This window comes from Mixophyes fleayi, chromosome 6, assembly GCF_038048845.1.
Source record: "Mixophyes fleayi isolate aMixFle1 chromosome 6, aMixFle1.hap1, whole genome shotgun sequence".
Classification (NCBI taxonomy): Eukaryota; Metazoa; Chordata; class Amphibia; order Anura; family Limnodynastidae; genus Mixophyes; species Mixophyes fleayi.
Window position 1 is genome coordinate 69,600,728 of NC_134407.1, and position 16,911 is coordinate 69,617,638.

The 16,911-nt window shown below is 42.7% G+C and overlaps 1 protein-coding gene across 1 annotated transcript in view; it reads right to left on the reverse strand.

Annotated features, from left to right (window-relative positions):
- The window catches only part of ASPSCR1 (ASPSCR1 tether for SLC2A4, UBX domain containing), a 40,934-nt gene extending 24,507 nt beyond the window's left edge, over nucleotides 1-16,427 (reverse strand). The window contains exons 1-9 of the mRNA XM_075216792.1: nucleotides 16,138-16,427; nucleotides 15,553-15,608; nucleotides 14,056-14,170; nucleotides 12,298-12,401; nucleotides 11,694-11,754; nucleotides 10,439-10,512; nucleotides 9,837-10,350; nucleotides 9,575-9,714; nucleotides 517-598 (exon numbers count right to left, since the gene is read on the reverse strand). Coding sequence (XP_075072893.1) covers nucleotides 517-598; nucleotides 9,575-9,714; nucleotides 9,837-10,350; nucleotides 10,439-10,512; nucleotides 11,694-11,754; nucleotides 12,298-12,401; nucleotides 14,056-14,170; nucleotides 15,553-15,608; nucleotides 16,138-16,227 — 1,236 coding nt within the window. The 5' untranslated portion in view covers nucleotides 16,228-16,427. The remainder of the gene's footprint in view (nucleotides 1-516; nucleotides 599-9,574; nucleotides 9,715-9,836; nucleotides 10,351-10,438; nucleotides 10,513-11,693; nucleotides 11,755-12,297; nucleotides 12,402-14,055; nucleotides 14,171-15,552; nucleotides 15,609-16,137) is intronic.
- Nucleotides 16,428-16,911: the final 484 nt, after the last annotated feature.

Below are 16,911 nucleotides of genomic sequence, written 5' to 3' on the forward strand. Positions count from 1 at the left end.
TTTGCAATCAGTAAAAATTAATTTCCATTTACTCTTAAATTTGTCAGAGAAGTACTGTTTTAGAATGCTGTTCTTTAAAGCCAGAGATAGGGAATCTTTGGCTTTTTATCGTTGTGGAACTACACAATGCCCAGCCAGTCAGACTGGTTGCACAACACCTAGCCATAGGCTGCCTGCCTAAGCCTGTCAATCACAAGCTCCTTTCCTCTGCTCTTGTTGACCATACAATGCTGTTACCTGTATTATCTTACTATAATTTCCCTACACTCATCTGTTAACAGAAACTTTAGACAACAAGTGTGAACACCAGGTAAATTTGCTAAGTTCCAATTTCTGCAAGTCGACGAAAATCTGCGATTTTGCAGGGGAAATTTAAAGTGTGATGGCTTATCATTGTCCGCTTTACATTTCCCCTGCAAAAGTCGCCGATTGCCGGCAACTTGCAGAAATCGGAACTTAATACATTTAGCCTCAGGATTAAATAAGTCTTGGACATATAAAGTGCCAGGTTCCTACCCTTGGGTATCGCTCCAATTTTTCCTTCAAATGTGCCTCCCTCAGAGCTTTAGTGATTAGAGGGGCTTCCTCTAGTCGATGTCTGGTGAGAGTAGAAGACATAGCAATAGATTAAAGACTTATTAGCAGTAAATGAGAAGAAAACTTACCAAGACTGAAAGTAAAACGTTTCAACTTATACTATATAAGGAAGATGAAAAGATCTCACAGAAAGACTGTTTTACAGCTGGGCTACAAGCAATGCGGCAACAAAGAGAGAGGAGAAGAGAGAAGAAAGAAGAGATATATATATATCCTACCGGCCATATTTATTATTACACAGCTTAAACTACATGCACGTAAATTACATATACTTCATTGTGTTTTCCTGCGATATATGCTAAATCTTTGCTTCGTATACACTGTAAGCATTACGATACCAGACTACACTACTTGAGCCATATATAAACCTCATTTCATAAAAAGTATATTTACCCAAGTCAGTCAGGAGCCCTAACATCACTAACCTGTGCTGTTTGAGCACCCTGCTCCTTCCACTATCTAAGAAACCTTTCACGCGTGCTTGACAAACGCAAAGTTAACATAAATGAACTGATGTGTTATGTGCCCATTTTAGGGAATGGGTGTTTTCCAAGATCTTACTTTTCCAAGGTCATGTCTCAAGTTACATTGCATTACATTGGAAGATGAACATAAAACCTAGGAGTTTTGTCTTAACAAATGTACACGATTTACAAACCACAGATTCACAATATATATATATTTTTATACATGTGTAAAAGGGCTCTAATGCTCAAGTTGTTACTTCAAACGTGCCTCCATTCTCTTCCCCATATACTACTGAATATATTAGAGACAGCCCTGTCCTCACTTATTGAACAGTCACAGATCACAGTTTCCCTTATAATCAGCTCACATCTCCTAATAATCCGTGCTGTTCGGAACATTCAAAAGTGTATGCTAAAAGAACACAAACTCAAAACTACCATTTGCAGTACAATGAAGGTAAAACGCATTGCTCAGCAATGACCCGACATTCCACTGCAGCTCTGTTAAAATGTAAAATATTATCTCCCCAGTCCATTAAATGCAAATGAAGACCCTGGTGTCTAGCAGAATACGATAAAGGTGAAACAGTTCTGACTTTTGTCTACTGAGCTACTGTGATGTCATTGCCCATGTGTAAGAATCCACTAATTCCCAGAGTTCATTATTGCAAAGCAAGTCTGTATAGCGGTCAGTCATTCTGAGTCTGCTCTGTTAAAGAATCACTCCTTGATGTGAAAAAGAACGATTTACATATCTAGTTAATTAAAAAACACATTAGTGATTCCATGTATTTTTTTCAACACAGTAATGCAGTGGAGCCTGATTCAAAGAACGAAAATGCTGATATGTGCCGTATTGTGCGTAAAATCGCTCTGTGCATGCCCAGAAACGGCATATACGCCAGTGAACACAAGAACATCCAATTAATCTACAAGCACAAAGGACACTGATGACAGAACGGGGGTGGGAATTGGTGAATTCATGTAGTCAGTGTACAGTAAGGGCGTGCCAAGCTCAAACGCACGCAGCAGTGCCCGATTCGAGCTTTGGGCATCTCAAAGGTAAGTGTTTTTCTGTCGTATCACTTTCACCAGCTACAGGTCAGATGTACGTGCTGACTGATAGTGATGATGGTCACCTATGCATGCTAAAACATGTGTTTGCAATCAAGAGCAACTGTGAATCTGCATTTTATGTATAGTAGACATTAATAACATCCTGATAACTGTATTTCATTGAATAAAAAGGAAATATTTATTTTTTTAAGATTGTTTCATTAAGGACTACATATATTATAATTATGTGACGATAATTGATATTTTTTTCCCTGTGCGATCTGCTGGGACTTTATGTTCCACATATGTATTTTATATATCCTGAAGTGTATAGTCTGTCAGAGAAGTGCATACCTAGACCAGTAATCAAAGAGAGAAAAGTTTCTTGAGATCTATTGTAGTTGAATATGGACAGACATAAGCCCAAATTATGTGCATTTTTTTAAAAAAAAAAAGAAAAAAAAAGCATATTAAGTTCGTCTTGCGTGCCTTAAGGAATCAGGCCCTGTACGATTATGCCAAATAAGAGGATTTATGTACTTACGTTAAATCCGTTTCTCTGATTCCGTCTGGGGGACACTGCTTACCATGGGTTGTGGCGGGGAGCTTGGGAGTTGGCACCTAACTAGTTAACTTTAGTACTGCCTACAGACCCCTCCCCTCTACAATCCCCCCGCCTCTTCCTCAGTTATTTAAAAAGCCCCAAGGAGATAGGTCAATCAACCAAGAGCATATAGAGGAAAAGCAGAAGGGAGGGATCGCAGTGTCCCCCAGACGGAATCAGAGAAACGGATTTAACGTAAGTACATAAATCCTCTTTTCTCTTTCATCCAGTCTGGGGGGACACTGCTTACCATGGGGACGTTCTAAAGCAGCTCCCTAAGGGTGGGACTACTCTGAAAGCCCCGCTCGTAAAGCATTACGAGCGAAATTTGCATCCGCGGAAGCAAATATATTAAACTGGAAAACCTTTGTAAAGGTGTGGACAGAGGACCAGGTGGCTGCCCTGCAAAACTAGTCTGCAGAAGCCCCATATCTCGCTGCCCAAGACACCCCTACCGATCTGGTAGAATGGTCCGTAAGTCTCTCTGGCACCGGACGGTTAGCCTTATGTAAGCTTGCCTAATGGTAGCTGTAATCCATTTTGCAATGGACTGTTTTGAGGCTGGCTAGCCTCTCTTATTAGCATCATAAAGAACAAACAAGGAAACAGTACGCCTCATTAGAGAAGTTCCTTTGACGTAAACGTGGAGCGCCCTAACCACATCTAACTTTTCCATAGACTCTGAATCCGAATGGGAAGTTGGAGAAAAGACCGGAATTACAATTTCCTGTTTCAGATGGAAAGCCGAAACTCTCTAGGAACGAAGGAAGGGAGGGTTCTCAACCGCTCTGTCCTTTGTGAAAAACCAGATATGGTTCCTGACAAGACAGAGCTCCTAATTCTGAAACCCTACGCGCAGATGCAATAGTCAAAAGAAAGAGGACCTTCCAGGTCAACCACTTCAATCTGCCACAATAATGGCTAAAAGGGAGGCCCTTTAAGCATGTCCAGCACCAGGTTGAGATCGCACGGTGCTGTAGGCGGAACATAGGGAGACTGAATATGCAAGACTCCCTGAAGGAAAGTCCTAATATCTGGCAAATCCGCTAATTTCAGGTGCAAAAAGACTGAAATGCCGATACCTGAACTTCTGGGGAACCTAAACGAAGGCCTGCTTCCAGGCCATCTTGAAGAAAAGCCAAGAACGAGGAAGACGAAAGGAGGACGTGTGACACGTCCTATTTTCGCACCATCTGATATAGGCCTTCCAAATCCGGAGATAGGTGCGAGCTGAGACTGGCTTTCTGGCTCGCATCATAGTGTTTGCCATGCTGGAGGAAAAACTTCTAGCCCTCCAGAGGCTAGCTTAAACAGCCATGCCGCTAAACTGAGCATTACAATTTCCTGTTTCCTAGCCCTCCTGAGGTAAATTCTGGTAACGGAAGGGACCCTGCAGAAGAAGGTCGTCTCGAGACGGAAGACGGAAACCCTGTCTTTCCGCCATAGAGATTATGTCCGCGTACCAGACTCGGCGCGGCCATAAGGGAGCTATTAGAATTACTGGCAGACCTCCCTGCCTTACTCGTCTGAGCACGCGAGGAAGCATGGGGATCGGAGGAAACAGGTATCCTAACCTGAACTCCCATGACATCGTCATGACGTCCACTGCCACCGCTAAGGGATCTCTTGCCCTTGCGCAGAACCTGTGAACCTTTTTGTTGTGTCTGGAGGCCCTGAGATCTATGTCCGGAAGACCCCATCTCTGAACCAGGGACTGGAAAACCTCCGGATGGAGTGACCACTCCCCCTGTTCTGCCCAAACCAGAATTTGAGCTGCAATATTCATTGCAGCTGCACTCCTGGTTCCTCCCTGCCTGTTGACATATGCCACGACTAAGGCATTGTCTGACTGAATTCCGACAGGGTGGCCCTGGAGGAGGGACTGGGCCCCCCAGGAGGGCCAGTAGAATTGCCTTCAACTCCAGCACGTCTATGGATAGGGCTGATTCCTGAACCGACCAAAGTCCCTGGAGCCTGAGGTGCAGGATTACCGCCCCCCCCCCCCCCCCACCTCTTAGGCTGGCGTCCGTTGTGGCTATGATCCAAGACCATGGAGCGAAACACCGGGCCACCGTCAGGTGAACCTGAATCAGCCACCATTGAAGTGAATCTCTCACCCTGGAGATAGAGAGATTCTCTGGAGAGCCAAACGTAGATGGGATCCTGACCATTCGTCCACAGATCCCACTGAAGACATCGAGAATGGGCTCGACGGAAGGGGATGGTCTCAAATGAGGCCACCATCTTTCCCAGCAGCCGCATGCACAAGTGCATTGAGGGGCTGGGAGAGGACAAGTCCTGAGTAGTAATACTCTGAATAGAACTGATCTTCTCGACAGGCAGGAACATCCTTGCTGGCTGGTGTCCATAATGAGCCCTAGGAAACCATGCGTTGACACAAAACCATCTGGGATTTCCTTAAGTTTATTAGCCATCCATGGCCCTCGAGAACCGCCAAGGAGAGGGATAAGAGATGACGTAAGCAATTTTCCGTGGAGGATTTGATGAGCAGGTCGTCTGAATAGGGCACGACCTGAACTCCTTGAAGGTGAAGACATGCTGCCATAACTGACATGATCTTCGTGAAAAACCTTTGGTGCTGTTGAGAGGCCAAAGGGAAGGGCCCGAAACGGATAGTGGAAGGATCCCACAGAGAATCTTAGAAGAGACTGATGTTGGATCCCAATGGGAATATGGAGGTATGCATCTTTTATGTCTATGGACGCCATAAACGGATTCTTCTCTAATCCGTTTATCACTGACTTTAGGGATTCCATCCGAAATTTGTCCACCCGTAAGTGCACATCGAGGCCCTTTAAGTTTAGGATGGGACGAAGGATTCTTGACCAGAAACAGGTTTGAATAAAACCCCTGTCCCTTTTGGTAATCTAGGACCCTGCAGATAACTCTTTGAGAAAGAAGAGAGGCGACACAATCCTGTATCGCCTGCCTTCTTGATGGATCTCGGGGGAGCGGGGTTATGAAGAAGCGATGTGGAACCGGGCCCAGCAGGTCTATCCTGTAACCCTATGATATAATTCCCCGAATCCAAGAATCTTGGGAGGACGCTGCCCACTGTTCCTGAAACAAAGACAGACGTCCCCCCACTGGCGCCCCTTTCAGGAGAAGAGAGTGGTCGTCAGGACGCAGGCTTTTCCTGGGTCTTGGAGGCCTGGCGTCTAGCTGCAAGCGAGGTTCTCCCCCTGGCAGAGGAGCCTCGAGAATTGGGCTGTCTGCCTCTAAAGGACTGTCCTCTAGGCAAGGAGGTCCCCCGAAAAGGCTGACCAAAGGAGCTGACCCGAGGGTTTCTGCTCCTGCTAGCGAATACCGGCAAGGAAGTACTTCTGCCCCCCCGTTGCCTGTGAGATCAGGGTATCCAATTCCGGACCGAACAAACCTGCTGCAGAAAAAGGAATGGTTTCCACTGACTTTTTTGATTCCGCATCTCCTTCCCAGTATTTCAGCCATAACGTTCTTCCTGCTGAAATAGATGCAGCCTGAATAGAAGAGGATACAGCCTCTGTGTTCTGGGTCGCCTCATAAAGGTACCCCGATGCCTCCTTCAAATGCAAAGCCAGGGGAAGTAAATCAGAGTCCTGTAAGGCCTCTGCCAGCTGGTCTGCCCATGGTTCCATGACTCCAAGCCACCCAAGCCGAAGCAAATGTAGGCCTAAAGGAAGAACCCGCAGCCGTAAATATAGATTTCAGCTGGGATTCCACTCTGCGGTCATTGACATCCTGCAGAGATGCAGAACCTGGAGCTGGGAGTAAAGTGTGCTTGGCCAATCTGGTTATGGAATATCCACTTTTGGAATACTCTCCCAGCGAATGACATCTTCCTCCTGCAATGGGTACAGGGAAGAGAACCTTTTGGGAACAGAGAACCTCTTATCAGGCCGTTTCCAGGCTCCTTCTGCAATATCCTTAAGTTCCACGGAAGGGGGAAAACGGGTAGCCTTTCTTTTGGCCTTCTTAAAGAGACTTCTGTCTCTAGGAGTAGTATCCTCCGGTTCTGGGAGGTCCAACGCCTGTCTCACTGCTAAAACCAAATCATTAATAAATTGGCTTTTAGAGCTTTCTTCCTGTCCCAAAGGTTGAACCTGGTCAGGATCAGAAATAATTTCCCCCCCCTTCCTCTGAAAACTCCTCAGAGTCTGAAAGGACATAAGGGTATTATCAGATCTAGGCCTCCTTCTTTCAGTAGGCGGAATGTTTGGGGATTCAAGTAACTGGTTTAGTTTATCAAAACCCTTTATAATTGCTGTAGACCATGCCGGTTCTGTGGGAACAGGGGCTAGGTCTGTATGAGAAGAGGAAGGTCCTGGTATAGACGTTCCAATAGAACCTGTGGTAACAAGGAGGCCCAACTGAGTATGAGATTGAAAAACCATCTGTGCTAGGGAGGAAACCGACCGTGTCAGGGAGGCTACCCAGGCCGGCTCCTCCGTCAGTGGGACTGAAAACTGCTGGTTTGCGCAGGGGGAGCCCCTGCTTCGCAGGCAGAGCGCCGAAGGGTCCTTTTGCCCACAAGGTAATTTTACATGACTTTTTGAACATGTGAAATATTTTGCTATAGGGCCCTTTTCCTTATCTGTCATTCTTATAAAGGAAGGCACACCAAGCACACAGACTAAATTATTAATCTAGCTGAGTAAAGAGAGAGAGTAATGTATGGAGAGAACAGAGTGAATAACAAGTAATCAACTGATCTTATCATAAAAGTTGTACTTGTAATAGTTAAACACCATAAAATATTTAGGCAAGTAGGAGACTATAATGTAAACCTTACTAGCCCAGTTATTACACAGAAAAACAATTTATGTGTTTAAATAAAGCTGATACTTAGCCCATAGGCCACAAAGGGGAGAAGTCCAACAGCAGTGTCCTGTGCCTGCTCCCTCAGCTCTGTTCACTTCTTCCCAGGCTTCTCTTGTTGCCAGAAGACTGGGATAGACCAACTCTCTCTGGAAGGAGGAGGGAACTCTATGCTTTAGCTCCCCCCCTTCAGTAATTGCTGTCTCTGCAGCTATCCATTTTTTAAAAAAAAAAAAGAAACTTGCTTGAAGCGTGGCAGAGTAGTGGAGACCTCTAGGACAGAGGTCTCCGCAGCGGAAGATACCCGACGCCCCCCTCCTATGTATGAGGGGGGAATCTTGGTATAGCCCCCTTCCTCCTCTCCGTAGCGCCGCTGGCAAAAATCAAAAATGGCCACCGGCGTCTTCAATATCCGATAACCGGCACTCTATGCCTGTAATGGCAGCGCCGGTTATCGGGGAAACTGGAGGAGTGACAGCGGTCCCTGAGACCGCTTGTCACTCCTCAATCAGGCACCCATCTTCTTTCTCTTCAGTCCCTGCCAGTGAGAGCCTGCGCTGCACAGCTGTGAGTGTGCTCTCTATAGTAGAACACACTCCAGCGCTGCCACCTGTAAAAAATGAATAAAACTCAAATAAAAGAAATAAAAAAATTTAAATTTACACTAAGTACTAAAAAACACTGCCCAACTCCTGGGCACCTAAAAAAAAACTGAGGAGGAAGAGGCGGGGGGATTGTAGAGGGGAGGGGTCTGTAGGCAGTACTAAAGTTAACTAGTTAGGTGCCAACTCCCAAGCTCCCCTCCACAACCCATGGTAAAGCAGTGTCCCCCAGACTGGATGAAAGAGAAAATGTCTTTACTTGCTCTTTATAATACAGCAGTAATCAAACAACTGATCACATGTTTACCTCTACAGCGCTTCATAACACAACAAAAAGCAGTTCTGTATGATGATATGTGGCAGAAAATAGAAGGTTCCCAAACGAAGCCAGAAAAATAAAGCAATATACTTAGTAAAAATCACACAATGGTACAGAAATATCAATAAATTAAGGGGATATAAGAGTTTTAAAGAATATAATGTAGTTAGTGCTATCCACGTATGTCCATGAGCAAGGTCGGATTCCTGTTAATTATAGGTTTGTGAGCCAAATACTATTCAAAAACTGATGTCATCCAATAGAGTCTATTCAGCTTTTGTGAAAACCGTGAACCACAAAAGCAGCTTTATAAGAGTCACATCTGGCCCACAGGCCACGTGACGGACAGCCCTAAAGTAAGCAACATGATAGAGAGAAACCAAAGGACACTAATTTAATGAATTGGACTTAGGGGGAAGGATGAAAAGAATAGGAGAGGATACACCCCTGCTGCATCACTTTGCAATATGGAAGGTTATTGAAAAGGAATTTAAAGTTTGCAGCCGGTTAGTTGTAGGCTGCGGAGACTTAAATAATACAACTGTAGTCTCAGACAATTGACAGTAACACAGTGTGTCTTTCTTTACATTTATCTTGTCTGTTTGACAGAACACTTTTTATAATGATGGGTGTGTACTTGAGGTGTGATTGTTTATCTCTAAAGGACAAACTCTTATGAACCTCATGCCTATTGAGCAGCCAAGAGGTGGAATTAGTAATAATAGTCCCCAGTGGTGCATTTATTGAGGTCTCCAAACTTCACAGGGGGGCCATCAGGAAGCAATGCTTTCAGACCCTTTACTGTAAGCTAACTTTTTTCCCCATGAATGTTTTGTAAACTGACTACAGATGTAATGAGCAACAAAGGTCTAAAGCACTCTTTAGTAAGAGGATATCACATAATAAGTAGTATGTTCAATAACTTCTCTTAATGCTAGTCCTAGATCTCCTTGAATACACATAAGTGACATCTCAGAAATAATGCTTTTAAGTAAATCTTTAAAAGGCAATCTATTGTTATCCTAACTTCCACAATAGACGCAGAATCATTTGCATTTCATCAAGTATGCATTTAAAAATGTAAAATACAATACAAGACCACAACTCGTTTCACCTTTCACTTTTTAGTTGGGCAAATCTTCTTCTCACATCATCGACTGTGACCTCAAAGAAGTCATCTGGGAGCTCCCGGGAATTGACAAGTACACTTTCTTCCAGATCCAAATGGCACACAACTGGTTCTCTGTCTACTGGCTAAAAAGCAAAGCATTATGTAGTTTAGATTTCCAACCATAATGTAGGAGTTGTCTCATTTTGGTTTCTGAGGAAGGTGACATTCCCATGAAACATCATTGTAGCTAAGCAACATGGCTTACCCCTGACCCATTTTCCTCTCCATCAGTTTTGGATTTCTTTGGCTTAGAAGGTCCTGGGCTGCAAAAAGGCTCTTGAGCAGTGGCACATAGTATGTCAGCTTCTGGTGAAACTTCAGGAACGTTGGCACCGCCCAGCCGATGACCACCTCCTTGGAAAGGGATAAATGAAGTCGCCTGAGCAAGAGGTTTGGCTAAACCTACAGAGGAAGGACCTGGTTTGTCCCTCTCCACATCAGGTTGTACTTCCCTCACACAGGATTGGCTGATGGAGCTCAAAGCAGAGACCCCAGTATCCATTTTCTTTAACTTTACTCCAGCTGGTGGTTCTACTCTCTTAGCAGTCTCAAAGGACAGCCGCTCTTCCTGACACACAGCAGGCTCATTTTTTACTTTTTCAGTTACCAGGTGATCCTCTAACTTCATCTTATAGACAGGAGACTTCTCTGGTTTTATTTCCTCTTGTATCCTCATAGGCTGTCTGCTCTCAGATTGGTCACACTTCCTCACTACAAACCTTGTCAAAGAGATACATGATAATCAGGCAATACCAGCATAAATAACGCTCATATACTAATGAAAAGGGAAGAAAATTCCACACTTACCTGATTATGGCACTTCCACTTGTGAGTCCCAAAGACTGCAGTGTTGTTTGTTTTAAAGATTGTTCTCCAGTCACCTTAAAGATAAGATGAGGTCAGTTACATGGACAATATACAATAACTCCTTCACAAGCAATCTTCATTGTTTAGTTTTACCAGTAACAATGACATCAATTCCATGGATATGCTTACCATGACTTCTCTCACCCTGAGTTCTCCATTTAACCACTGCTTTTCCTACCACACCTTTAACCAACATTCCCTAGACACCTAAAACCTTATTCCCTTTAGGTTATAAACGGTTATACCTCTGGCTTTTATTATTTGTTTTTCCGGTCTGTAGTTGCATTTTACTCAGCACTGGACTCCTAATTGTGAGACGGATCTATAGACTATATAGCTAGTCCTAATATGGTTACGGCTTATTTTAGTACATCTACAGCTGTTGGACAAGTATCACAGTGCTTAGAGCCTGGCGCACACAATCCACTACACTGAATAGTTTAAAATTGTTTTGCCGTGCGTATTTAACATTTTTATAGCACTGGGTAGAATGTGGGAGCTTTATAAATACTGAACAATAGAGAAAAAAAAAATGGGAATTTGACACATTTTTCTAAATATTTTCACTCTTTTGGCTAAGATAGAAAACTGCTTTGTGGCTGAGTGTCATGGCTGTGCAACAATGATTACCGTTCATGCAAAGAAAAATATCTTCTGCCAAGCAGAGTCTCACGTGAATCTATATATCTTCATTTACATTTTCTCCTCTGGACAGCACTGATAGTTACCACTCTGGGATTCGGTAAATGGGCAAAGGGAGTTTCCAGGTGTAAGCCTCAACTATATCGCTAGAGGGTTGGCAATTCAATTTTAAATAGACATTTCCAACAGTGGAGATGTCTTTTAAGATCAGACAACAAAACCTACAAACCTGTAACTTGTTCAAAAAGATATACACAATTTTCCCATGTAAGCCAACTTTTTTTTTTGCTACAATATGTTAAAGAAAAGATGCTGGGCACAAAGAGTTCAGTGTTAAATATATAATGAAGTCATTTGTATTCTTTTTCTACCCTCTTTAACGATGTACTTTTATGACAACTTTAAAGCATGTTGGTGGGTCTGTCCACTCCGATACACGAGTTCCCCATTTCTGAGGACGCAGAGAGGTGCGAGCTGGAAACACAGGAGCAAATGAATCACTCATTAACGAGCCGTCTGGAATAGTATTCTAAATGTCTGTGCATCACCTTACCTCATCCCGCATATAAATACATACAGCAACACTTCCAGGAGGAACTTCTTCCAAACACACCCTGAAAAACACAAACGGCCGCCTGACAGTAAACTTAAAGAGCAGACAGCGTCATCTCATCTGTGCGGTACGGGACCAGGGTCCCCAACCCCAGAGAGAAAATGTATTGATACAGTTATCATCACACCAGTAATTACCAATTTAGTTTATGGAAAACCTGTTTGGAACAACATTGCACTTTTATATTTATTAATGTGAATAGAAGAAGCTGAGAAAAAAATGTTAAATTTTATTTTTTGCTATTTCTAACAAATGTATTTTACAGCACACATTATTAGCCTTCTATGTTGTTAAACATATTAGTTCTAATTTTGTGATTTACAGTCATAGGGCATTTTGCAGCTGTTTTTATAATTGCCCCCTTTTTATTTTCAGTACTTTGCCATAATATACTATTAAATATAACATGGATAGCTGTGCGTTTCCAAAAAATAGTGTAAATAAGACACTGAGTAAGGCTGAAAAAGTATATTCTATATTACAAGTCATAGATAATAAAGTGAATAGCAGATATTTCATAGCAGAGACCTTTTTCTGTTCTTACCTAGTGTGTGAAAAGTGGGCCAGTATAGCCCAGAGAGTCTGGCTGCAAAGGAACTCATCCTGTAACCTCATCCCATCCTCCAACTGTAATGCTACCCGAACTTTCTATTACAAAAATACAGGGAAATGTAAATGTCATAGACAACTCTGTCCAAATGCATGAAGAATATAACATATTAATGCCAAGAACACAACAACACTTATAATATGATCCGTGCACAAAAATAAACTGCTCTTGAAAAGTCGTCTGCAGTTCCCAGTTGGGAAAATCAACAGTGACATTAAAGGGCTGTTAAACTGAAATACAAGTTGGTACAATATTATGCTTACATAAAAGCATCACCAAATGTATTTCATCAAATGCAAAAAGCGACCATTTTACTTGATTTCAATACTTAAGTTCACCTGTATAGATTTCATTTTGCAATGTCTCCAGGGAACACCAGTAATATATGTATATATTTTTTAAAATTTGATTGTTATGTTTGTTATGTATTATTTCGCAAAAAATACCCCAAAACAGAACACAACTAAATGTCAGTTGTGTACTTTATTCAAGGTATGGTTTAGTGATGATGACAACATCTCAAAGGCATTTCCAAATTAATATTCAAAGATATGCATTCAGAGATAGAAGGTTATGTACGAAGTATGACACATAAGTCTATACAAGTACAGTGGAATTTTTCCAGAAAAGAACTTTTACAAGTTTAGAGGAAGTAATCAATTAAAGCATAATCAACCCTTAATTAGCTATTTGCACTGTGGTTACATTGACAAGGATAAAAGAAGATAAGTGCTGGAGAGAAAGAGCTGAGAGGACAACACAGCCCCTGGGCAGAGGTTTCTTTTCCCTGAGCGTCTAATTGACCATGGAGAGTGCTTAAAAATGACTGGTCTTTGTTCTGACGGTTTTTGTACGTCTGTTCAATAATAACAGTCTTATTCCCTGTATTTGCTTATATGACCAACCAAAATAAAGAATTAAAAAAAATAAAAAAAAATGACTGGTCTTAAAGATTAGCTCAATAAAGTAAGTTAATAAAAATATATGCAATTTATTAAACATTTTCCTAACCAATAATGCACAAAAGGCAGCCCTGAATCCCTCAATGTTTTACAGACACAAAAAGTATATTCTACAAAAACAGACTTTTTCATTGTTTTACAAGATTACTAAAATGATATCACTCAATTGAACCAATGTCACCAGTGTCTCTATATTTCCCATCCTGTGAAACAAATCCTACAAATCCTATTGGATGGAACTGTGTAATTAAAGTATTTACACCAATTAATTGCCAAGAGAACACAAAATGTACAGCTCTCTATCTCTGGAGTGCTTAGGATCCCAATTACAATACATGAAACCCTTATTTCAAGAAAATGATAACTTGTGCAGATGTGATAAATGCATGTGTTAGTATCCGCGTAGTAACCATGATTTGTGAAACCTACAAAATATATGTGTTCAAAATTGTATGTCTCAGTCAAAGCCAAATCCAATATCCAGAGAAAAATAATTCTGGTTGTCAAGCTGTTGCTGATCTAATCTACATGTGGGAGAATAAGCATGCAGCATACAGAGGAAAGTCTCTCTGCAGGGGTATACAAGTTGCAGCAAGGTATTGTGTAAAACCAGGAATCGCGTATAACTATATGCACTTTCACCACAAATCAACTAATAAAACGTAGGGGAAAAAAAAACAACAAAAAAACAAAACACAGGATTCCTGAAAATATGCAGAAAGTATCTCACCGAACTCTCGATTCCAGCTCGCTGCTGAGAGCAGCTCACCATCTCCAGTTTGGCATTATTGGGAAGGTTGGCAAATCGCCACTGCAGAGAAAGATCCAGCACCGTTCTCTGAAACCTGCAGATGAAAGGACAAAAGGTGTCGTAAAAAGGACACCAGCCTGAAAAATAATTTCTCAGTAAAATAGTGCAATCCAAGCTAAATCTACAGGAGTCAAATAAAGCCAGCAGGGTGCAACTACAAAATCATGTGATATATAAATACACAGACCATATGGTCCTGGCAAAGAAATTTATTTTGCAATACTAACAGGTAAAGAATTCAGGAAGAATAGACACACTGAAAAATCACAGTTAGACTGACATGAATATACATAAGTATTGCAGGTTTTCAAAATACACACACCTAAGAAAACACAATGATATATTGAGTACCAGAAGCATGCATAACTTTTAATAAATGCCCTTTTAAAGGATGTAACTGGCTGGTTTAAATAGAACCAGAATCTTGTAAATGCAAACAAGCAGTACATGGGTGTGACATGCAGATTTAAACATGACATGGGTACAGAGATGCGACAGACAAATGTAAGGAAGACACCAGTACAGAGATGTTACAGACAGGTGTAAACAATAATCAGGAACACAGGCTAGACATGCAGGTGGAAGTAAGACACAGGTACAGAGATGTGACAGATTGATATGAAGAAGGCACAGGTACAGAGAGAAGATGGACAGATTCATACAAAGCCCTCTTGCAGAGATGTGACAGATAGATGTAAACAATGTGCAGGCAGTAATGTGACAGATGTGACAGATATGTCATACAGATGTGAAAGGGGATGTAAACCAACCAGGCCCAGAGAGGTGACAGGGATGTTCACCAGGCCCGGAGAGGTGACAGGGATGTTCACCAGGCCCGGAGAGGTGACAGGGATGTTCACCAGGCCCGGAGAGGTGACAGGGATGTTCACCAGGCCCGGAGAGGTGACAGGGATGTTCACCAGGCCCGGAGAGGTGACAGGGATGTTCACCAGGCCCGGAGAGGTGACAGGGATGTTCACCAGGCCCGTAGAGGTGACAGGGATGTTCACCAGGCCCGGAGAGGTGACAGAGATGTTCACCAGGCCCGGAGAGGTGACAGAGATGTTCACCAGGCCCGGAGAGGTGACAGAGATGTTCACCAGGCCCGGAGAGGTGACAGAGATGTTCACCAGGCCCGGAGAGGTGACAGAGATGTTCACCAGGCCCGGAGAGGTGACAGAGATGTTCACCAGGCCCGGAGAGGTGACAGAGATGTTCACCAGGCCCGGAGAGGTGACAGAGATGTGAACCAGAACCGGAGAGGTGACAGGGATGTTAACCAGGCCCAAAGTAGTGACAGATGTAAACAGCACTTTTAGAGTTGGACAGTCTGATGTAAAAAAGGTGCAGGCACAGAAATAGTGTCAAGTGAATACACATACAAATAATATAGCTCTGATGTCAGTACACACTCACTTTAGATTATATTCTCGGGGATTGAAATTCTGTTTTTTGCATACTTCTTCCAGCACCTGTACATAAATTTCACATGAAAATTAAACATTTTGGATTTACAAGATATATAATCCTAGTGATAAGTTTGTTTGCTGAGGAAAGCAAGGGAATTAATATATATAAATCATGAGTGTGTTGTCTTTTCCCAAAAAATGGTAATTGCAGAGAGCATCCGATTTATTATTGCTAGAACAAAGTATTGGATGTATAACTATTTAAATTTGTACAATATGTCACATTTACCAATACAGTTCAGAACATTATATGAATTTACTAGCTAGCATGAGTATCGTAGCTGGACAAAAGCTGAGCAAAACCTATTGGCACTGGCAGACAAACGTTGGTATGGATTGCTGAGCCTTGTAGTTCCACAGCACTGCCTGCCACCCATGTTAAGCCCAAATAGAGACCTATATGACCCCCTTCCCCAGGTAGATACAGGTACTAGCAGCCCGGCAGCGGTGAGGTCTGCCGGTTACCGGATGCTTACATCTAGATAAAGGCCCTTCCCCTGTATGCAGCATCATCCTCTGTTGTCAGAGTTACCTGTAAAAGCGGGGTCCCAGCTGTTACTTTAACGTTCTGCCGCCGCCCGTTTGGGGCCAGAACCGACACCCCGGGGCCGCTGGCTGCCATTTTGCCTGACGTAGCGAAAGCTTTCAATCAACTTTATTACAAACAATAACAATCTCACAAAACCTCGCTCTGCGAAATCTCCGCTGGGAGTGAGGGAGAAGCAGCGGGGAGAGGAGTTGGCATCCCCGAGTCTTACAGCTCAGCTCTGCCAGGCAGCTCATAATTACTATCATTCCACAATCTCCATGGTCAGTCAGTCTCAGTGCCCCTCTCAGTCACAGTGCCCCTCTCAGTCACAGTGCCCCTCTCAGGTCAGTGCCCCTCTCATCACCGTGCCACTATTGGCTGGTTCTTATTCTGTATGCTACTACAGGGTGGAAGTATAACGTTTATTTATGATTCTGTTCAGTAGATGTTCTGTAATGTTATTTTGTCAGCCTGCATTATATGGATATAGCAACAACAAAACATATATGTAATTGTACAAGTAGGGAATTCTTATCTTATGTGCAAAATAATAAACTAATTTGCTCCTCTTGCATTGTAACATGGTTTTGTCCAGGATCAAATTTACTCCTTTTTTTTCCTTAATGACTCGGCCCACAGACTCCCAGGGCCATCTTTTCCATTGGGCACGATGGGCAGGTGCCCAGGGGGGCCCATCTGCAGGGCTCTTAATTAGAATAAATAATCCTGCAAAAGAAAAAACCTGCAAACAAAACCTTCAAGGGTCACTGAACAAGT